This window comes from Sardina pilchardus, chromosome 23 (genome assembly GCF_963854185.1).
Source record: "Sardina pilchardus chromosome 23, fSarPil1.1, whole genome shotgun sequence".
In the NCBI taxonomy this organism is placed as follows: Eukaryota; Metazoa; Chordata; class Actinopteri; order Clupeiformes; family Clupeidae; genus Sardina; species Sardina pilchardus.
Window position 1 is genome coordinate 27,187,225 of NC_085016.1, and position 24,115 is coordinate 27,211,339.

Below are 24,115 nucleotides of genomic sequence, written 5' to 3' on the forward strand. Positions count from 1 at the left end.
CCGATGCTAGCAACAGGTTTTCAATGCGAATGCCTCGGCATCATCAGGTTAGCCATGCAAATAAATCACTTTTATCCATTATACACATTATACATTTTATACATTATATCCATTTTACACCATTTATGAGGCTCAAAGTTGCTCCACACTTTATTGGTAGACTTCTGAGGGACCTGACATTTAAAACGAGACATCGACAACTTTGAAAAAGCACTGGTGGTTTACTTACATGACTGTAGACCTTAATTAGGCTGCGTCTGGGGGTCGGGAAGGGTTCCGATTGGACAGGCTGTGCATGAACGCAGCCTAATTAAGGTCTACTGGAAGAAAACAAACTTTAGCTGGCTAGCGGCTTTTTTGTCATCTCGGGTTAACGTTACAGCATGGACAATAACATAATGAAAACGGTTTTCGCAGCAATTCTGATAATAGGCCTACTATTTAACCAGCAGCTCGAGAATATTGTCAAGCTTCACGTTTGCTAGCTGAGGAGGAGAAGAGTGTCGGAGAAGGGGGGAAGAAGACAGAGCCGAATTAGCAATGAAACGAGCATGCGGTTCTTCTTCCTCCTTGTACGATCATGCGCCAAACAAACGGAATAAACTTTGAATCGGAATAAAGGTTTACATGATCAAGGAGTGTGTTAATTCCGCTTTAACATCAGAATAAACCAACCACTTAAATCGGAATTAAGTTTAATTCAGAATAATCATTTTCAAGCGGAATAAGCGTCTCTTTTAAGGTGGAATTAACTTTTATTCCGAATTAATTTGGTTTTATTCGGAATTAAAGCTCTCATGTAAACGCAGCAATTGTTCAGTGCTTCATTTCCACTTTAAAGGGATAGTTCGGATTTTAAGACACGAAGTTGTATGGGTTCCCTGTCAGCAACGTAGTGCATCAGCACTGACTTACCCCCGACAGCGTCCTGTGAGCCGAGATCCAGCCGGTTTTTGATCGTTTTTGATGCCGGACTATTTTCTTCAGCAAGTTTCTGGGGTCACGAAAGTAAAGTGTTTTTCTTCTCAAAACCATATGCGTTCAACAGAGTGATATATTTGCACCACAAAAACGTTGTCCAGCTGTCAGTAGCGCGCAGTGATAGGAATCGCGAAAAATAAGTAAGTGATAACAAGGTTTGAATTTTTCCTGGACAACGTTTTTGTGGTGCAAATATATCACTCTGTTGAACGCATATGGTTTTGAGAAGAAAAAAACTTTACTTTCGTGACCCCAGAAACTTGCCGGACTACTTTCTTCAGCATCAAAAACGATCTAAAACCGGCTGGATCTCGGCTCACAGGACGCTGTCGGGGGTAAGTCAGTGCTGATGCACTACGTTGCTGACAGGGAACCCATACAACTTCGTGTCTTAAAATCCGAACTATCCCTTTAAGGGTGTGGTTTTGTGATCAGAGACTGGGCACATTGTACAAAAGGGTTTTATTCTGTTTATTCAGTCATGGGTGTGTTTTGGGCATAACATCCCTTAAGTCAATGAGAGTGACATTTGTAATTTCCTTTAACAGCAAATGTAACCCGACTGAAAACAGCCGTCTGTTGACAATGTAATTGTATTTCCCTTTTACACCATCACAATGAGAACTCCGGAGTCAGAAATATTTATAATAGTCTTTATTACTAAATATTTTCAATAAAATATGCAGTTCAATAAATATGTATAAAAACTAGAGAAATTGCCTGACAATATTTTCACAGTCCAGCACCAATCCACGCCATACATCAAAGTCCAATAAAGAGTTCACGTCACGTCCGAGTCCCAATGGCAGAGAGAGAAAGTTCACTTCCAATTCAGTCAATATGAGCGATTCACCCCCACGCCAGCAGGGGGAGACAGTTCGTCAAACACCGGTCGCTTCCGGGAGCTCCGCGGTCGAGGAAGCCCAGTCGAACAGCTGATAGGGTAAACACACATTCAGAACGCAGCCTGCCCAGTGCCGGCTAATTTCAAACAGCAACAGTATGGATAAGCTAAGTTACTTTCCTTTACGTGGAGGTCTAGGCGCAGCTCACAAACAATGCATCCGGTCATCGATGTTGGGTCGCTCTTCTCGGAAGGGGATGATCTGGGAATACACAAACACGACCTCAGGCCAGCCGATCACACGCTAAGATAACGGCGAGGCTATAAACACAGCAAGATAGGCAAAGCAAGCAAAAGCACTTTCCTTCGTTAAGAGGAATGGCGAGCGTTGTAACATCCAGTGCCGACGGCGATTCCTTCAGTCCGAGCCGGAGACGGGGACAGCTGTCGTCGGGAGATCTACGCCGCTGTAGCCTTCAGTTCTGCCAGGGTCCACCCCGACAAGCATATGAGAGTCCTATTTATTGGGAGACTGATCCTTGATGGACGAATAGGATCGCAAATGTCATTGGGTTCGGAAATGAGACAATTAGCAGCAGGTGCCTTAGATGATACGTCCGTGACCAGGTAACCACAGCACACAATCGTGAGAACACCACAATAACAGATATACATTGTTTACACACTTCATATACACAGCAAGTGAAAGCTTAATAGTAAAAACCGCACTACCAAATCCACCCAAGAGCACATTGATTACACAACAACATTGCACACGTGAGATCATATCATCAATGTCCTACTACAGCTTGTGACACTCCCCCCCCCTTTGACCATAGTCGTCCCGACAGCATTCTAATACCCATATCTGTCTGGTGGCCTACCCATATTCGATCTCTGAGACTGCCGAGCTGACGGTACCTGTTCTGGCTGTCCTACTGGCGGGGCTACTGGTGGGGCTACTGGCACTACACCCGCTTGACCTGTAGGAGAGGCAGATGCTGTAGGCACAACAGTTAGAGGCAACAATAAAGGCCTGGGACCCAAGACACTTGGGGCAGAGGGGCTTGGTTCCTCAGCCCTTGGGGCAGGGTGCAGTACCTCTTGGGGGTCAAAGGGACAAGGTCGTAGATGGTTGCGATGGATTGTCCGGATAGGAGTCTCCTTTCCCTCTGGTCTGATTTGGAAAACTGGCAGGTCAGGGCGGGTTTGTCCAAGAACTACATAGGGCTGAGACTGCCAGTGGGGTGCCAACTTGCCTTGTTCTCTGCGGCGGAAGTTGCGTAGGAGTACCCGCTCCCCTGGCAACAAGGGTATGGACTTTGCCTTCCGGTCGTAACGGGCCTTGTCCCGCGTTCTGGCGTCTCTCGTTTGGGATGCTACTTGCTTGTAGACCCGCTGTAGGGTCTGGTGATGCTGATGTACCCAGCCATCCAGGTCATGTCGCTGGGTTGTCGTCGGGGCTCCTGCCATGGTATCCACAGGTAGGCGAGCATGTCGGCCAAACATCACAAAATGAGGTGTTAACCCAGTCGTCTCGTGAGTGGTGTTGTTATACATCTGTAGGAGGGTGGGCAGATGGTCTGGCCAATGTGCCTGGTCATCCGAATTCAGACCTCCTAATAGAGATAAAAGAGTCTTGTTAAATCTCTCACAGGCCCCATTCCCTTGGGGCCTGTACGGGGTTGTTCGGATCTTGGAACAGCCATAGAGGCGACACAGCTGGGCTACTAAGGCTGACTCAAAGGACGCCCCTTGATCGGATAATATCCGTTCAGGACACCCCCATGGCTGAATGAGGTGACGCCAGAGGACCCGAGCCGTAGTGACTGCCGTCTGGTCTTTTGTAGGGACAGCCCATCCAAACTTGGAGAAAAGATCTGTCATCACCAGCAGGTAAGGGTAAGCATCAGCTGGTCGGCCTAAGGACAAATAGTCTATTGCGACAGTTTCCAAGGGGTATGATGTTAAAATAGGCACTAGAGGTGCCCTTACCTCTGGGCCCCTTTTCTGTTGGATGCAGTTGGAACATGAAGAAGTCCATTTCTGGAGATCCGTTCCCATACCTGGCCAGTAGAATGTCTTCCGTAGTAGCCCTTCGACCTTGGCCATGCCCATGTGACCCGAAGCCTGGTGGTAACGATCCCAGAGTTCCCAGGTTTTATTCTCCGGGACAAGAATCTGGGCAAGATTCGATCCAGTGTGCCGTTCCTGGGCCTTCCGTACTAGCACTCCGTCCTGCAAGTCGAGCCGTTTCCACTCCCGCAGATAGCGTCGTACTGCCGGAGATTCCTTTTGTCTTTCTTCAGCCCTTGGGAAGTAGTCCCTAATTACCCATCCCTTCAATGTGTCCAGTATTCGGTCTCTCTCCTGCCAGTCTTTCCAGGAGTTCAGAGTCCCCATGGTGACTGTGCCGTCGATTGCTGCCGTTTCCACCCGGATCTGTGGCCCTTCTCCCATTTCCTGTGGCAAACGGGACAAGACATCAGCATTACGGTTCGAGCGGCCTGGGCGGTATTTCAGCTCAAACTCAAAATTTGCTAATTGAGCTGCCCACCGCTGCTCTGTGGCCCCCAAATGGGCAGTCTCCAGATGGACAAGGGGGTTATTATCTGTGAAAGCCAAGAACTTATGACCCCACAAATAATCCCGAAATTTTTCAGTAACTGCCCACTTGAGGGCTAGAAACTCTAATTTGAAAGAGCTATAATTTTGATCGTTCCTTTCAGTTGGGCTTAGACTTCTGCTGGCATAGGCTATGACCCTTTCTTGACCATCCTGTACTTGTGCCAAAACCGCACCCAACCCACCAAGGCTGGCATCAGTGTAAAGATGGAAAGGTTTGGAAAAATCGGCAAAAGCCAAGATGGGTGCACTCACCAGGGCTGACTTCAACGTCTCGAACGCTACTTGACAATCTGTGGTCCATTGGATGCAACTTGTCCCCTTTTTTGTTCCTACCAGGAGTGCATGGAGAGGTGCTGCTACCTTGGAGAATCCCTTTATGAACCTGCGGTAGTATCCAACGAATCCCAGGAAGGATCGTACCTGCTTGATGGTCGAAGGAACTGCCCACTCCTGTACTACCGCAGTCTTCCCGGGATCCGTGGATATTCCCTTGTTGGAAATCACATGGCCAAGGTAAGTGACTTCTTTCTGAAAGAGCTTACACTTGGGAGGCTGTAGTTTTAAGCCATGTGTTGCCAACTTTTGGAAGACCTGCTCCAGATGCTGGAGGTGTGTGTCGAAGTCCGGAGAATAAACGATGACATCGTCCAGGTAAATCAGGAGGGACTCGTTCACCTGTCCCCCTAAACACCGCTGCATTAGGCGTTGAAAAGTCGCCGGCGCATTGCAAAGGCCAAAAGGCATACGATGGAACTCATAAAGGCCTAAAGGGGTGGTGAACGCAGTCTTCTCGCGATCTTTAGGGTCCATCTCCACCTGCCAATAGCCACTGGCAAGATCTAGAGTTGAATACCAAGAGGCTTTGGTAAGGCTGGTGAGGGACTCTTCTATCCGGGGCAGCGGGTAGGCGTCTTTGTGGGTCAGGGTGTTCAGCTTTCTATAGTCTACACAAAAACGCCAAGACCCATTCTTCTTTTTCACGAGAACAATGGGTGCTGCCCATGGGCTAGAACTTTCTTTGATCACTTCTTGTTCCAACATGTTCCGAAGGAGCCCCTTTAACTCGGAGTACAGACTGGGAGGGATGGGCCTGTAACGCTGTCTACTTGGTGGTGCAGATCCAGTGGGAATGGAATGAAGGACGGCGGTGGTCCTACCAAAATCTTCTTCCCCAGCTGCAAAAACCATCTTCCATCGGTTCAGCAGGGAATCCATCTTATGCTGTTGCTCTGCAGAAAGCCCATCTCCCTTCAACAGGTGGACGGGGTGGTCATCTTGCATGGTGGTCTGGATCGCCTGCACGTCTATCTCTACGACACCAGAGTCCACGACCTTCAACACCAGGTCTCTTCCACCCTGGACTTGCATTGGATCCACCTGGAAGACATTTGCCAGAGGGCAGCGTTGAGGCATTTGGACAGGGTATGGGTTCAAGTTACGTACCCTTATAGGCAGACGTCCCTTCACTACCCAGGCAATAGACCGTGCCACCTGCCATTCCTTGTCTTCCTCCGGGCCTTCCACCAGGGCACAAAAGTCCTGGCTGTTTGGTGCTCCGTACAGCTGCGTCCACAACACCATCTCGCTGTTAGGGGGTACATAAACTGGGTCTTGTCGTGTGAGCCGGGCTACTCCCACCTCTTCCTCAGAGGGTACAGCCACAGACACCTTCTGGCAAACAGCAAATGCCCGCTCCCACTCTCCTTTGGCCCTAGAGGTCATGGTAGCACTGAATGCAGTCATCCCTGGATGAACCCCCTGAAACAGCTCCTTCCAACAATGTGAGATCACATTCATCCCCAGGATACCCCTTTCTGCCCCCAGACACTCATCCCTAACAATGATAACCCCCTTACTTGGTACTTTCACCCCTCCCACCGAGAAGTCCAGGACTGCGTAGCCAGTGTAAGGAATCTGTAGTCCATTGGCAGCCTTCAAGGTGAGCCATTCTAAGTCTTGTGGATTCCGTTTAGTTTCTCCAGCCAGCCATCTCTGAAAGAATTTTTCACTGAACAAGGTAACTTGTGAGCCTGTATCTAATAAACAGGGCACCTTCACCCCTGCCACTGTGATATCCACCCCTGGACATTCCCCAACCATTGCTGGCCTTTCTAACCCATCTCTCTGTTCCTCCTCCCCAACCACTCGGCTCTCAGTGGCTGGGGATATTAGTTTAACTGCCCCCTCTCTGCAGGGCACTGGCGTTGGATATGGCCTGCCATCCCACAGCCTCTGCAAATGGGTTGGCCTCGCGAGTCCCATTCAAATGCCCGAGGTCTTTGAGAGGGTGTATATCGGCCTCTGTGTACTCTTTCTTGGGGGGGTGGGGTCTGCACTCTGTTTGGAAAAGGAGCATTGTGTGGGGAGTGTTGCTTTTTAATCTCTTCTATCAAGGTATCCTTTAATACAGTTAACTGGTCTTGCATCTCCTTTTTAAGCTCAGCCCTAACAGTCTCTTTCCACTCCTCCATGCTAGGTGTTGTTCTGGCTGGTTGTGGCTGTGGTGCAGAGATGCGTGATGTACTAGCAACCTCCATCTTTAACTCAGCTTCTAGAGCTCTAGCCTCCCCACATACCTCACTGAAGGAGAGCGCTGCATTCCTCCGCACCTGACGATGAAGCTCCTGCTGCACCACACCAGGCCTCAAGCCGAGGACAAGCTGATCCCGTGCAGTCGTCTCATCCTGGGCAGAGCCGTCTGGTTCCTGTTCTCGCCATCTTAGGAAGAGCTCTCGGAGTCGAAGAATGAAGGCTGCTACGGTTTCATCCTCCTGTTGGTAGCACTTAAAGAACAACGCCCTCAACTGTGCAATGGAAGTTGCTTTTCCATACAATTTAGTTAATTCTTGTAGTATAGATGCACTGGATGTATGAAGTCTTCGGTCTAACAGCTGCGCCTCTCTCTTGGCTTCACCCTCCAATGCCCCCAGAAGAAAATCCACCTTTTGTTCCTCATTTAACCCCTGTGCCCTCAGCATCGCCTGTACCTGCCCTTTCCACTCCCCAAATCTCATTTTATTAGGATCACCACTAAATTTTGGGATCCATGGAGCCCCCATGAACCAAGGAATCATCATGGCATTTATTACAGGTGAACCCTCTGGCCTTACTCCGCTGCCCTGTGCTTCGTCCGTCATTCTTCACTGTGAGGTGTGAAAAGGGAAACCTGCCCGACTACGCCAATAATGTAACCCGACTGAAAACAGCCGTCTGTTGACAATGTAATTGTATTTCCCTTTTACACCATCACAATGAGAACTCCGGAGTCAGAAATATTTATAATAGTCTTTATTACTAAATATTTTCAATAAAATATGCAGTTCAATAAATATGTATAAAAACTAGAGAAATTGCCTGACAATATTTTCACAGTCCAGCACCAATCCACGCCATACATCAAAGTCCAATAAAGAGTTCACGTCACGTCCGAGTCCCAATGGCAGAGAGAGAAAGTTCACTTCCAATTCAGTCAATATGAGCGATTCACCCCCACGCCAGCAGGGGGAGACAGTTCGTCAAACACCGGTCGCTTCCGGGAGCTCCGCGGTCGAGGAAGCCCAGTCGAACAGCTGATAGGGTAAACACACATTCAGAACGCAGCCTGCCCAGTGCCGGCTAATTTCAAACAGCAACAGTATGGATAAGCTAAGTTACTTTCCTTTACGTGGAGGTCTAGGCGCAGCTCACAAACAATGCATCCGGTCATCGATGTTGGGTCGCTCTTCTCGGAAGGGGATGATCTGGGAATACACAAACACGACCTCAGGCCAGCCGATCACACGGTAAGATAACGGCGAGGCTATAAACACAGCAAGATAGGCAAAGCAAGCAAAAGCACTTTCCTTCGTTAAGAGGAATGGCGAGCGTTGTAACATCCAGTGCCGACGGCGATTCCTTCAGTCCGAGCCGGAGACGGGGACAGCTGTCGTCGGGAGATCTACGCCGCTGTAGCCTTCAGTTCTGCCAGGGTCCACCCCGACAAGCATATGAGAGTCCTATTTATTGGGAGACTGATCCTTGATGGACGAATAGGATCGCAAATGTCATTGGGTTCGGAAATGAGACAATTAGCAGCAGGTGCCTTAGATGATACGTCCGTGACCAGGTAACCACAGCACACAATCGTGAGAACACCACAATAACAGATATACATTGTTTACACACTTCATATACACAGCAAGTGAAAGCTTAATAGTAAAAACCGCACTACCAAATCCACCCAAGAGCACATTGATTACACAACAACATTGCACACGTGAGATCATATCATCAATGTCCTACTACAGCTTGTGACACAAACAGCGCAACCTTATACAGCGCATCAGTATTTTGGACAATCAGCACATTTGAAGGTATCTGTGACCATGTATGGATCACAGGTTTTCCACTTAAACTCTGCTTTACCAAAACCTGTTTGTGAGAAGCAGAGTACAGGCTACATGCATCTGTAGCCATTTGTCTACATAATGTATTATTTCAACTCATTGGCAAAGTGAAACTAACTTCACCCCTGGGTGCAAGGTTTAATAAAAGTGGAGCACATGGCGAAAAATGCATCACTGTATTGGGTGTAAAACAAAACAAGACTTGTGTCGCGCTCTCTGCCAGGTGTACTGTACAATAGGGTCCTGGTAGTTACTAAGGGCGTATTCACACCAGGAAGGTCTGTTAGTTCACTTGCTTTGGTCCGGACCAATTTGTTTTTCTTTTTTTTTTCTTAGCGCGGTTCGCTTTCACACTGTGATTAATTGCAACCGGACCAGAATTTATAAACAAATACACATGTGCTAAGGTCGTTCAACCATTGGCCGGTAAACGTGTAGGCGGGGTAAAGAATAAAGAAGCCAAAGTCAAAGTTGGCCCACGTAAATATTTGGAAACATTGCGTAGCCTACTGTACTCGTTATTATCCTAGCAATATAGTTTATAAAGTTTATAAAGTTACAGCTTTGCAGAAGTGCTCGAGCGTCAAGACTGTTGCAACATGAGTTTAACAACATCATGCTCGTAATTTTGCAATGACGAAGACGTGCAGCAAAACAGCTGAGAAGGATAGCTCTCATGTGTGTCCACTGTCCAACATGCTAAACTAACAGCAGGCCTATACGGAAGACGGAACAGGTAGGAGATGCAAATCATTGCACAAAAAAAAAAACGTTAGCCTACAGCGTATAGCTGTTGTGTGTGACTGAGCTATCCTACATATCCCATAATGCGCGAAAACTATGGGAGCTCGTCAAATCCAAAAAAGGTAGATTTCTGCAACTGGGTCGGATCGAAGTCGGGCTGTTTTCACACCATAAACGAACCGCACCAGGGTTCGATAGGAACCGCTCCGAGACCACCTCCTCAGCTGGGTCTCGGTCCGCTTGTTTGGTCCGCACCAGAGTTCAAGTGATTGTATTCACACCAGTCAAAAAGGTCCGAACCAAGCAAAAAACGAACTTGAATTTGTTTTAATCGAACTAAACAAGGCAGGTGTGAATACGCCTGATGATTCTTGGCAACTCTGGCCATTTTCTCTCTGCAATTCCAAGTTCCTTTCATTCTGAATGAATCCCGTTGGCGAGCCATGAGTGATAGGGTTTAGAATGAGTTGTGTCTTTATATCAATTGGATCAGGACATAGGCGCAGGCTGGAATTTGCACCTGGGTCCCCATGTGTACCCAACGTGAGACCCAAATGTGGTACGGTGGTGCCGCTTGTGCTACAGCTCCCCAGAACAAGTGGGTCTTGTGGAGAGAGGACATGCTGAGTTCAGACAAGATAACAGAGCAGAGTGAAGAGTCTCTGCAACATCATTAACCACAAGTGAAAAGAATGAACTCGGACTAGGTAAAGCAGATGTTACCACTGTTGCAAAATGGTTGCTTGAGAGGCTTCTCGGATTACACCGGCACGAAACTGTTGGGGCTATCCAGGAGTCGCACAGTAATAAAGTAATGATTAGATACATATAGTGGATTACCAATACATTTGTCTGTAGTCTGTAGTACATTTACATACCAGCATTATATCAAGATCCTTACCAGCTTTGATAATATAATATTTATATGAATGAATATTAATATTAAATTCCCAAGGATGAATATTTTACATGTATCCATTGGAATTGCAGACAGTAGAATGTCCAATTCATGCACAAAGCTGCCAAAAGACAATAAGTTACCAAGTGGTAACTAGTATAACTTGAAAGGATCGGTTCTCATGACAGCATGATATTCAAATGAGCCATGCTGTAGCCCTGAGCAGGCCCCGACTGAGTAAACTTCAAGTCACAAGAAAGCATGTCATGTGTTTGTTCAATTCTGATTTACTGTACTGTTTTAATGGTTTCTTGCATGTGTGTGTGTGTGTGTGTGTGTATGTGTGTTTCTGGCTGTAGACTCACACAGTCCATAGGGAGCCTGTCGTTGAAGCTTAAAGATGGGTTGGAATTGGTGGCCCAACCCAAACTGGTGATCCAAACAACACATGTGAAAAGTCATGAGTCAGCAGGAGTCCAATTCAGTGCTCTTTCAGGTGAGATACATGTAAAGATAATGACAGGAAGTAGATAGTGTCTTCTGATGCAGAACATTTTATGTAGAAAATGTTTTGTCAAATTTAATAGAGTATTTCACAGCGCTACTGATAACAATGACACAATTATTGCCTCTCAGATAGACTTGCAAAAAGCTTGTTTATTCACTTTAATTGTCAACCTTATACAACAAAGGTTGTATTATACCACATTTCACATTTCAAAGTTACGTAAAATGTAAATAAAATGCAATGATTAACAAATTATGTAAACCCATCATTAATAGGGCTCGGGATTGTGACGTGAAAACTTCACGGGCAGCCATATTGGCAGCTTCACTCCGTAGTTTACTATGGATAAATGGATTTACTCCCGCCTATTAGTGTGTTCCTGTTACTTAGTTTTGCTTTCTTGGTCATATGTTGCTGTGTAGTGGGGTGTAACAGCACAACCAGAGGTGGGCACAAATACATCAAAAACTATTTTGCTACAAAATACAAATACTGGCGTAGAAAATGTAACAAAATAAAATACAAAATACGGATGTGAAAAATGTATTTAAATAAAATAAAAGTAATTAGTAATTAGACAATACAAAAATACCCCCACAATAATCATGGTATACCAACTTTTAAAATAAACTACAAGAAGCACAATTTTTTTTATTGGCGGACAGAGGCCTAAATTCTTTACTTTGGGCTGAAGTAGCCTGGTCCTACCATACCCTCGTACATTCATAATGTACAGAGAGTCTGGACACTTTCCATTGCCAAGCATGAATTTCCTTGAATGCGGATACTCTGCCCAGAGCCTCTCAGATCTGCTATAACCAATCGATAAACGTTTGGTCGTGAGGTGACATGCTCAAACTAGCGACCTCAACGTCATCGTTCTCAGCTACTCCCTCTGTTCGCTGATTTGACCTGCACATTTTTGTCTTGAGAAAACCTGTGAATATACCGCAGACCCAGACTACATAGTGGAGTGAAATGAAAACTGAACGGAAGTACATAGGAAGGCGGAGCCAGGCTACCCATGAAGTAGATCTAGTAAAAAATTTAATCAGCATCCTATATCAATATAAACGATGATTGAACTGACAACAAGCAGGCTTTGCAACAGTGGAATCAACTCTGACGAAGCAAACTACCCACCATCATTTTCCGTATTCAATGAAAGTAGTACAACAGATTGAACAGGTTAGCCTTTTTAAATTGAAATGCATTTCCCTTTTTGTGCTATAAATGCATGCCTTTTGCCTTCATAGCCTACATGACTGGCAACACGGAGGACAAATAAAGTAACATCCTGTAAGGTGTCTCAATATACAGAATTAATTAACTGGGAGGTGAAAACTCGAGACTGTTTCGCATTGGGGAGGTTTTTGCCTCAGTCTCCTCCATTATTTCTGCAGATCAGGACACCTTGGTTGATACCTTACATAAATCCTCATGTCATGGGGTTCATGTCCTAAAGATTCTGACCTTTGGCTCCCAGACTATGATAAGCATAGCATATTGTCATGGTTATACTACTGTAGGTAAGAGGCTATATTCAACTGTGTGATGAATTTTTGGCTAATTTGAGGGGGGAAATTATGAGATTTTTGTTAAGTATTTAAGTATTTTAAATACTCTAAATACAACCCCTCAAAGTATTTTGTTACAAAGTACATTTGATTTTTTCCAATCCTGCAAAATACAAATTACAAAATACACTAAAGTAATTAAATACGTATTTAAAATACATATAATTGAAATACTGCCCATGTCTGAGCACAACCAACGATCGCAAGAGGACAACAATCGCTAATACTATACATGTTCTGCTTTTTGCCTTCTGCATCTAAATGAATGGATTATTACGTTCGGTGAGCTACCAACATGGCGGAAATATTCCTAGAATGCAACGCGTGTGCCCGAGCCCTATTGAGAGTTTGGTAAAAACAACATATCAGTAGAGAAATGTCTGTTACACTTTGTTTGAAGGTATCTAGTGACATGTAGGTTGCAGGTAAGGTTGGAACCCAAATGCAGGTGCAGCAATGACCAAGCTGAGAGTGAGACAAACACAAGATATACTGTATACCTTTAAAGTTCGCCTACAAAAAAGAACCATAGCTGTCATCTTTGCCCATAAGGAGACCTGTGTGTTAATGGAAGCTTTAACTACCTATGGCAAGTTGCATTGCAAAACATCTGTATTTCCAATTTATTTGTCCCCGCAACACTTTAACAGGTGTGATAATTCAAAATCCCCATGTTATTTTCCCATACAAAAAATCTCAAGATACCGGATCCCCTTATTTTGAGTAAAGATGGTAGCTTTTATGTAGGTGAACTTAAAAAGTATATTAAATACATAGGGCACTAATAAAGGAACACAAACCATTGGGCACAATAGACATCTAGGCTAAATGGTTAGGAAACTAAACAAGACTCAGGTGAGGAGACAAGAGACAGGGAACAAAGACACATGACACAGGAAATAACAAAGACAACATTAAGTAAATAAACAAGAGAACACAAACTACAAACTAGAGTCCCAAAGCCAGGGACACACAATGCTTCTATCATTATTTTCATTTGGCTTTTGTCACAAGTTTGGGTTACTACTTAATAGGTTAGTCACTCTTATGTAGATACCTTAAAGTATGAATATAAATGATGTAGATAGTAATATTGGGTGTATGTCTAAAAATGCCCATGACATAGTATAGAAATGTGTATGCAGAAATGTTGAGAAATTTGTAGTCTGTCTTTTTGTTTTGACTCTTATACAATCCCCGTAATCAAATAGGAGCATCATCTAGAAACTTCATTGCAAACCGAATTCAGGTGAACCACAATGCTTGGGGAATGACCCCGAGTGAAATCCCTTCTGAAGTTGAGATTTTCATAAGATTACCCTACTACGGTATGTAAAAATGTGACCAGCTGCATATCTAATCTGAATACTATATGAGTAGATCTACGCATCAACTGTACAATACTGTATGTGTCCCTTCTCTTTCACAGATCTCTCACAACCAAACACAAATATTGACATTGGTTTTGCACTTTATGACAACGATATCTTCTTCCAGTCAAAGTCTTTCAAGCCTTCTTCTGGCACTAGAAGGAGGGTGATATCAGGCAGTGTGCAAGGTGTACAAGCAGATTATGTGGAGATACATATCAAGAAAGAAGTAAACCTTCTTAATTAAGTAATTAAGATAATGAATGTGTCATCAAATACTGTTATCACTTTGATTTCTTGACAGTCTTTATTAAAACTACACTATGTCTTATTGTCCTTCTGTCCCCAGAATGCCACCAATAAAGTCTTGCATGACTTTGCATGTGTTTTCTGGGATTACAACATCAGTGACTGGAGTGATGTGGGCTGCCACAAATACAGTTCTGAACTCTCAAGTCTGACATGTGGCTGTTACCATACCACTAACCTTGCTGTACTGATGGTTCGTACTCAAGTCAGACCTCCACAATGTTGTGTATTTCACAAGCAATTCATGATGTGTAAGGGATAATGGCCACCAAGGTGTCTTGATATACTGAATTGGTTGAAGGCAAAGACAAAGAACTCAACAACATGAAGATTCTTCCTTCAATTTCAGTAATTTCGGGACACCTTGATGGCCGTTATCCTCAGGGCCTGAAGTTAACTTTTTTGGCCACCAGCCATTGTGGCGGGTGGATTTTGAGATCCACCTGCCACAGTGTTTTTTTTACCAGCCAAATGTTTTTTTGTGCCCAAATAAAGGTGAACGACTCTGACAATTGAATTCTTGAACTTGTGCAGAATACACATAAGCACGCAATTCAGCTCATCACTGGAGTAACGTGCACATCTTGGGTGATAAAACTCAATGACGTATCTCAAATCGTGTAGGCCTACCTCACTTGCCTCACAAGCGTCAGACGTATGATTTCGATAGTGTGTGCTTCTGCATAATTTTCTGCATAATTTGCAGCTGATCTTTTCAGTAGCGATAAAATCCGTTGATACACGGTTTTCAATTGGAGTGTCCTGAGAGTAGCCTATCAACGCGAGCAGGCAACGTTTTGAGAGAACTGTTTGACGCCTCTTTCTATTTTCTTTCTGCCGCTCACATTTCTGTGCTATTTTGAATGGCATATTTAGGACGGTCGCTCGATCTTATTAGGACATGGTGTTATAGTGTATCTCTGTAAACATTCTTGCAAGTCACGTTTTAGCAGTGTTTGCTAGTTGCGTTGTCTTATTGGCTACCCGCCAATATGGCTGGTCGATTGATAGTTTCACCCGCCAATCACAAAAGAATCGTTGGCCAAACATTTAGGAAGTAGATGACGGGAGAAAAAAAAACTTTGACAATCACTATATGACCGCTACTGCTAACGGCGGTCATAACAATTACTGTACATCAAAGTCTGTACACTCTGTGATTCTTCTCACTGGAATTTTGTGTTGTATCTGTTGGTAACAGGCCTTTACACAATTAATATTCCAGTCAACCAATTGAAAATGTAATTTCTTTGTTTGTGTTACAGTCTTTTAAGAAAAAAGCTAAAGCTTTGAATTTGATCAGCATTGTGGGATTTGTATTGTCCATCCCGGTGCTCAGCATAACTCTAGTGTATCAGATTATGACCAGGTAAGAGTGTTTCAGGCACTGTAGACAATTGGCTTATTCCAGTTAACCCACTCAAGACATCTTGTTATTTTGATTGACTAAAGTTATGTATAGTGTAGTGTTACATTGATCACAATGTTAATACATATAAATACATTTGCATAACGTAACTCCAGAAAATATTTATGTAGAAGGATTGTGTTGTTGTTGTTGTTATTATTGTTGTTGTTTTCTGTAGAAAGTCCAGAAGAAACGCCCCCACTGTCCTCCTCGTGTGCCTCTGTACCTCCATGATTATCTACAATTTGACTTTTGTGGCCGGCATCTCCAATCCTCATGCAACACCAGAACAAGGAAATGATTGGAACAATGGAGAGAACAATGCAGGAAACCTAATCATTCATGACCCAGACAAAGGCCTCTGCACTCTGGTCACTGTTTTGTTGCAGTACTTCCTGTTGGCCACCTTCTCTTTTAACACACTGTATGCTGCTGACCTGCTCATGATGCTGAAGAGACGCTCGGGCCATTTCACCAGGATTTATATGATAGTAGGCTGGGGTAAGTCATCTTAAAGCAACTTAAGTTGTTGTTCTTTGAAAGAAATGTGAATCAGAATAATTCCTGGACCTGTGTGTATCTCTTATTGGGCCACCTGGAGCCAGGAAGCAAAGTGAGGTGTGAGAAACTGACTAGGTGACTACCTGACCCCTGATAGTATTCATGAACAATTAGAGTGTAGGAGGGTCAGCTATTCTACCTATACCTATTCATACAGAGCTAAAGGCCCCCCCCCACCCCACACACACACTTTTATTGTCACATATGAGTGAATCTTTTGGGGTGACATGTGTTTCCTGATTTTCTGAAATCTCCAGATAATATCATTATGGTTTCCATTTATTATTTTTATTGCAGTGTTTATTCAGTTCACTCCTCTCATACCACATTGTTCCCAAATGTGTCACTGTGAATGGTGTCAGCCAACAGCAAACCTTTGTAAAACACAAAGGTTAATTTCCAACTTATAAAATATCAGTGTCTCCCAACATGCTTGGGAACTTTTCAAATCGTCACTCCCTGTTATGAATAGCAATGCCTGGCCAAAGTGCTACATGATAACCACGATTCATAACTGAACTGAGAGAGATGAGACCTATTACACTACTGACAGGATATCATGGATATCATAGTCTATTAATCTAACATGTTTCCTAATTTCTTTTTACAGGATTCCCTGCTGTCATGGTGGCCCTATCTCTGGCAGTGTCCTACAGGGTAGACAACCCACTGGGCTATCGACGACATGAAGCGTGAGTAAACTGTTTGTGGCAATTTGCTACATTCTATAGATCGACACCGTGCCTACACAATACATCCAGTCATTATCCATAGTTTTTATCCATTTGTCTGGCCCGTTTCTTACTTCAGTACTGTATTTTTTTAGGTGCTGGCTAGCTGCTACAGATGATGAAGGGAATTTTGACTTCAAGAAGCCAATGCTGTGGGGATTTCTAGTGCCGGTATCAGCAATGCTCCTTTTCAATGCATATGTACTAATGTACTTTGCATATCTATCTTTCAGGCAGCCCTTTTTAAACAGGTAAAGGTAGTGAAACTGATCACCATGAATTTGTATATGTTTGTATGAGAGACGAGAAGATTTGATGCTGCTTTAATATGAGATTAAAAAGACTATAATTAGAATGTAGAAGAGTGCAATGCTGAGATTTTCTGCAAATACTAACTATGCTATTGCTGTGTTTAGTGCACTCATTCTGCTAAATGGTGGGCATTTTATTACATTGTCCTCTCATTTTTATTCTTGTCAGATGAGTGCACAATTTACTGAAATCTGCACATAATATAGTGTTTCGTAAAACCAGCACATGATTCAGTAAATTAAGTGTGCATTCTCTTTATGTGTAAAAACATCTCACAATGACACCTCTCAGGCTCTGTAGCACAGTAATATAGAGGGGAACATGGTCAAGTGAAAGGTTGTGTTGGGTTTTACCATGGCAAAGAACACGATTCAGCCAATCATAATGAAGGGTATTATCCATTTTTAGGAATTTAGTTAGAAGGGCAGTAATGAAGTCAGAATTGAGCTTATGTTATAAAAGCATATGGGAAGATGTGATGTATCTTTTATGTCCTCCACACATTCCCATCTCCAGTTCTAAGAATGCTGCTTTGAAGAAGAAACTTCTGAGTAGCCTCTCTTTGGGAGTGGTGCTGGGACTGTCCTGGTTTCTGGGATACCTGGTTCTTGCCTCCACTTCCTCAGATGGACTTTACATCCTCCTCAATTTGGCTTTTAGTGTGCTGGTCTCCATGCAGGTGAAATAAAACTACTAATATGCTACCTAAATAGCACACTACTCTATACAATGAAAAACAAAGATCTTACATATTTCTCTTTCTTTATTTGTCTCCATCTATTTAAATCTGCCATCTGTCTGTTTTCCCACACAGGGCGTGCAGATTTTCATTTTGTTCAAGGCAAGGTCAACCCTCTTCAGGAGGACCACAAACCATGCTGTGAAGTCCATCTTAGAAATCTCAAAAGGGAAGAACAGTCGTACCACAAAAATAGTGTGTGAATCACGCATGTGAATGTTTCTTTCTCACAGTCAATGTGTATATTTATTTCTGTCTTTATTTCAAATGGGGAAAAAAAGACGAAAAGACGAAACAGCATCTTGAACATTCTTGCAACACTATGCAGTTTCCCAGAGTTAAAATCTATTGTCTTGTTTTTCCTAAACCCCCTTTAGGAGAGAACCCCCAGGATGAAAGCTAAGAAATGTGAGAAAATGGCCAAAATTTCATGTTGATGCCAAATTGGGCTCAATTATGTACAGGGAAAAAAAGTTAGGCAAAGGAGAGATCTCATTTCAAATCTTCCTGTTTTCTGGGTTGCTACATGCTTTTGTTATGAGCACCACGCAGAAAAGCGAAGGATCATTATGACACCCTCTGAATGCGTGCCAAGTTTCGTGGAATTCTGTTCATGCGGAGCCATACAATAAAATACTTTATGTTCCTATACTACATCAACTGACCTGTAGGTGGCTGGACACAGTTGAACTGTATAAGGCCTAGGGGCCATGTCAACCCATCCCATAACCACTCATTTAATGTATAGCGCCACCTAGTAAAAAATGGAAAAGCAAAAACGAGGCATTGTAATAGAAGGTATCATTGGTTGACAGGTTCAAAACTCTATGAAATTTGAGGTGTAGGATCGTTATGACATCCTCTGACTGTATGCCAAGTTTTGTGCAATTTGATTCATGGGGGACCATACAATAAATTAATATACAGTATGTGTACATGTAGTGCCTGTATACAAAGCACACGCAGGCACAAACACAAATAAAGATGCATGCACACACATGTAGGCTCACACACAAACAAGCACAGACACACACATAAGCACACACACACACATAATCACATACAGTAAAAACATGCATAAACACACACATGCACACACAGTAGACAGGCAGGCATACGCACGCACAAAAACACCTGCACGAACACACACATAAACACACGCACGCATGAACACACACAACCCCCCCCCCCCCCCCCCCCCCCCACACACACACACACACTCACAAGTGGACATAAAATGGAAACAAACCCATTTTACCCCTTTGCGGTACATCTACAGTAGTTGGTAACTGGTTTATCATCTTCAAACGAGTTTTGATGGCACTGTATAGCAGTTTGAGGGTGAGATAAACATGATCCTTTTCAGTTTGGGATGGCTCACAACCAGTGGCATTAGTAGGGGGTGGACAGGGGGGGACGTGTCTCCATCACATAACCAGTAGTGTAGATTTTTCATTCATTTTAGGAAGTTGCCTTGCTAATTTTAGACTGAAACTCATCATGAACTGATTATCATTAAATGATTGGGAGCAAAATTTGGTTGCTGTGGACTTTCCTTTCCTTAAAATGTCTAAAATGCCACAATTATGAATACATTTACTGTGAAATGAACTGTTAGCCTGGAAATCCAGACCCAAATCTACAAAGGATTTAGTGTCTTGCTGTCAGTAATGAAAATGGGCCAACTTGAGGAACGGAAAATATCACTGCACACAACACTACGACAAACGTTTACTGACTGATTCTGGACTTTGACGTTCTGCCGTTCTGGAGATATAATTCTCAAAACATGAGATATGGCTGAGACAGGTAACACTTCAACAGGATGTGTAGTTCAGTGAGAGCCAGATTGTATGTTTAGAAGCTGAGACAATTGGATTCCTCACAAGTGACACCCAGGGCCAGATGTACTAAGACAGCACTAATAGCGAGTTTTTGTGTGCGCAGAATGCGAATGCTGTGCTTTGCTACATTGCGTGGAATTTACTAAGCTGTCACTTCATTACGTTAACAGCGTTCATCACCGCTCGTCCCCGCTCCCTGTACAACGTCAATTGCGCGTGCAGAACTGAACCACAAGCGCAGTTGAATATTGCAACATTAAAAAGAATCCAAGTTTAGCGATCATACATGATACAAACAGATGTCAACGAGCAGCGACAGACAGAGTATGCCTAGTAGATCTACAAATCCACTTTAAAAAAATACTTGAACTATTTACTGCACGTAGACTTGGGATATGACTAGTCTAACAGATTGGGAAGTGTAGGCTATATTGTGAAAGAGAAAATACGATTTTAGAGAGGCAAACAAAAGTTAAGGTTGCTTTTGACATACAGTAGTACAATGAAGAAAACTGATGCTCTTAATATTGATTCAGCTGTCTCTAAAAGTTTTTCTAATAGACGCACGCATTTAACCGCAATTTGAATCACACCTGCTTTCAGAAGGCAGAAGTTTTTCAACGCAAAATAGACGTGCGCTGTTTTCATACATATGGCAGAATACTTAATTAAAGCAACTCTAAAGCACTTTTCCTCTGTCGCACACACACGCTATTTGTTTATCCAGCAAATAACAGACAAGGTAGAATATGTTGCATGATTTTATGAAAGAATGATGTATAGCGACATCGAAGCAAGTCAAATTTGTAGTTTCTGATGTCTAAATTCATGGAACTACAGATACACTACCCCACCTCATAAAGTTATATAGTGCGGTTATAGCCGATAGAGGGCCGCGAAGTGAAAGCAGAAGTGCCGTTTACCCTGTTACGAGTTGATGAACCGCTGAAATGATTTTGGAAACATTATTTTAAAGTACGAAAAACTCTTTAGTGTGGCTTTAATCGCTGTTACCATTTCTCCTCCCCTATACTTGCGTGTTACAACTATTTTCAGCCGGCAGGCAGTCTGTGCGTTTCCCTCATTGCAGCCTACAGTATTTGTACATACCATCGCCATGTTATTATGTGCACGTTACGCCTAAAATGGGCACAAAACGTTAGTAGATCTGGCCCCCACTGTTCTGATTAGCCCGGGAACAATTCTGGGAGCTACTTAATGAGAGCAGCCGGCCTCGATTCAAGTCTGTAGAGGAAAAAATACACTTTTAATTGCAAATACAGTAGCTCAAATACCATGGCCTGCACAAGGAGTTGTGCAGCATATTGTGTTAGATGAGGTCTAATCTTCTACTGTATATTGTATAGCATAAGCCGGTATGACTTTGTGACAGAGGTTACATGATGCAATCCAAATCTCCTGTATGATGTGCACCAGAAACATTTTGTCCACATACCCTTGTGGGGTCCATAGAGAAAAAAAATGAATGAAAACTGCATTTTCTAAAACTAATGGCTCATTTTACAATCGAGTTCTGATTTTTTTTATTGATTGCCACCAGGGGAATACATGACCAGAGTTGTTGTTGTTGTTGTTAACTTAACCGTCTATGACCCCACTTCTGACACTGACTCTGCTGTTGTTGCTGCACCTGGCATATCATTAACTTTGGACCTCTGATAATGACAGAATGAAAGAGAAAGTAGCATGATGCTCAATGGTTATAGTATCTCCACAGTGGCACAAGGTTTGAAGTACAATAAACTGGTAGCTTATAGAGACTTGCAGGTGCAATCTAATGCACAGATGCAGGATAAACAGGTCAAAAAGAGACATTAGGTTGTAGACAAACTGACCATATCTGAGGATTACAGAAGATATTTGTAAGTGACCCCAAACCTTTGACCGGTAGTGTCTGCATACCCACTACATTACAACAACAACAACAACAACAAAAAAAAAAAATATATATATATATATATATATATATATATATATATATATATATAGTTGATAATAAAGTTGGAAAAGCCTACATTAATAATAATAATAATAATAATAATTAGGTAACTCCATCATTCCATCATTGAAGAAATGAGTCTTGACTTTGACCTCTTAGCACTAATGGATGGTCAAGACCCTAGACGCTCATCATTGGACTACAGTGGTCATGAGAGGACACTGCAGAACATTGTATGGCCACGTGGTGTCGATCTGAATAGTTTAGGTTCAAATGTATGACAACCCAGGAAGAACAATACAGACGGAGGTCTGTGCTCTCGGAGTGCTTTTAGTTATCTTAAAGTTTATGAAATTATGCCTTCAAGCCATCACTGTAGATGATGGCATATTGTACAGTACAAACTGCACTGTCTGATGAAATGTCTGATATTCATGACGGCAGACTTTATGCACATTAGCCTTCTATTCATACTACAATTCCACCTCGTTTGAAAACATTAGAAATATCATACTGGTGCAGCAACCATTTCCCTGGATATTGTCTGATTTGACATGTAATTATACTACTGTTATTATCATATTGTATGACTGTTGGTAAATTGTATGACACTAATTGCTTGTTGGTTATATGTATCTGGTGTGATTTTAGAAAAAAATGGCCATTTTGGTCAACACCAAACTGAAACTTCATTACAGTCTTCATTTAGTGCAAAGTTATCTATATTGACAGATGCACGGATGCACGGGTAAAAGAACAGATGTGGAGGGCCCCAATGGCTGTGTTCGCCTTGGGCCCCAAATGGCTAAATCCGCCCCTGACAATACTGTTAAGGCCTCTGGAGAAGAAACAGCATCACAGACTAGCTACCATACTGTATTTAACGATTGGTATTGTTATGATGTAGGAGTGCCAATAGGTGGCACTCTAACAGCAAAGAGTAAAATTAATTCCAAGCTCAGGCAGGAGAAGCAGAGTTCAAGTAAGGAGCAGTTCATATTGTTTGTGCTTGATGATTGCAGCTGCAATAAAGTCTGTCCTGGTTCATGGAAGCTGCAGCTGCTGAATATTGTATCTAAACATATACATTGTATTAAATAAATACATTGTATTTTCTCTGTAGTGATCTCTATGGCAAACCCACCTGGAGTGTTCGGAGTCAAAGAGCTGGTGGGCCAGCCTAGGCGTGTAGGTGACATCATGCTCTGTCTTCCACTCATGATCTGTAGCTGATCGAAATAACATAAGCCTAAAACTTTATAGCCTATTGAATACATTATTACACATATTGAGATTTGCAATGATGTGACTCAAAAACAGTCTTTGGTCGCATAAGTGACGTCGCTCTCTCTACCACTGTTATCTACCATTAGCCTATTGCTTGTTTCAATTTGGGACTGTACAGTCAGAATTGTCGTTTGTTTATTCAAAGTCCCAAGTCCAGAGTAGCCTGGGCTTTTTAAAGCGTCAGTTTATTGCACATACTTTTTATGTAATTTTGAATACCCACTATAGCCTAATGATAGGACATTTGACCCCTTCCTGTTCCAACATGATTTCTTCCTGTTCCAACACCAGTGTACAAAGCAAGGTCCATAAAGACATGGATGAGAGTTTCATGTGGATGAACTTGACTGAACTTGACTTGAGTCCTGACCTCAACCTACAGTAATAGAACACTTTTGGGATGAATTGGGGTGGACTAGTAAGAGTCAGTCTCCTCGTCCAACATCAGTGTGTGTCCTCACAAATGCGCTTCTGAAAGAATGGTCAAACAAATGAGACAACCTTATGGACAACCTTGCCAGAAGAGTTGAAGCTAACTTCAAAGGGTGGCCCAACATCATATTAAACCCTATAGATCAAGATTGTGACTGAAGTTAATATGTGAGTCAAGGCAGCTGAGAAAATACAGTACTTTTGCAATTATACAGTACTATAGCAGTGTATAGTAGAAGGCTGCATTTCTTGCTGCAGCTTGTTAAAACCAACAACACCAACAACACAAAACCTCTCTAACCACCACAAATGTGTGGCACCCACCTGGATGTATGTCATACGTCATGTCCGTCACATCAGCCGCCACACCAGCTAGACCCGACAATGAGTGTCTGTCAGGCAGGCCTACTGAGGAATCAACGGCTACACTGCGTAAAGAGACGGATAGTAGTACTGAGAAAGTACATGGACTTACCGATCGTGGGGAATCACTTGCGAATTCTACCATCACCATCGCAGACATTAAAGCCGAGTTGGGCTCCATCGAATCGCTCATCCATGATCTGTTCCGCCGGCAAACGGAGCTGAATACGTTGC

General features: G+C 43.1%; 1 protein-coding gene across 1 annotated transcript; it reads left to right on the forward strand.

Annotated features, from left to right (window-relative positions):
- The first annotated feature begins 8,145 nt into the window (after nt 1-8,145).
- On the forward strand, nt 8,146-18,211 carry LOC134071026 (adhesion G-protein coupled receptor G7-like). The gene is made up of 8 exons (XM_062527591.1): nt 8,146-8,235; nt 14,285-14,437; nt 15,510-15,613; nt 15,831-16,153; nt 16,824-16,905; nt 17,040-17,195; nt 17,773-17,935; nt 18,071-18,211. Exons 1-8 carry the CDS (start codon nt 8,146-8,148, stop codon nt 18,209-18,211), a joined length of 1,212 nt encoding a protein of 403 aa, XP_062383575.1.
- The last annotated feature ends 5,904 nt before the right edge of the window (nt 18,212-24,115 follow it).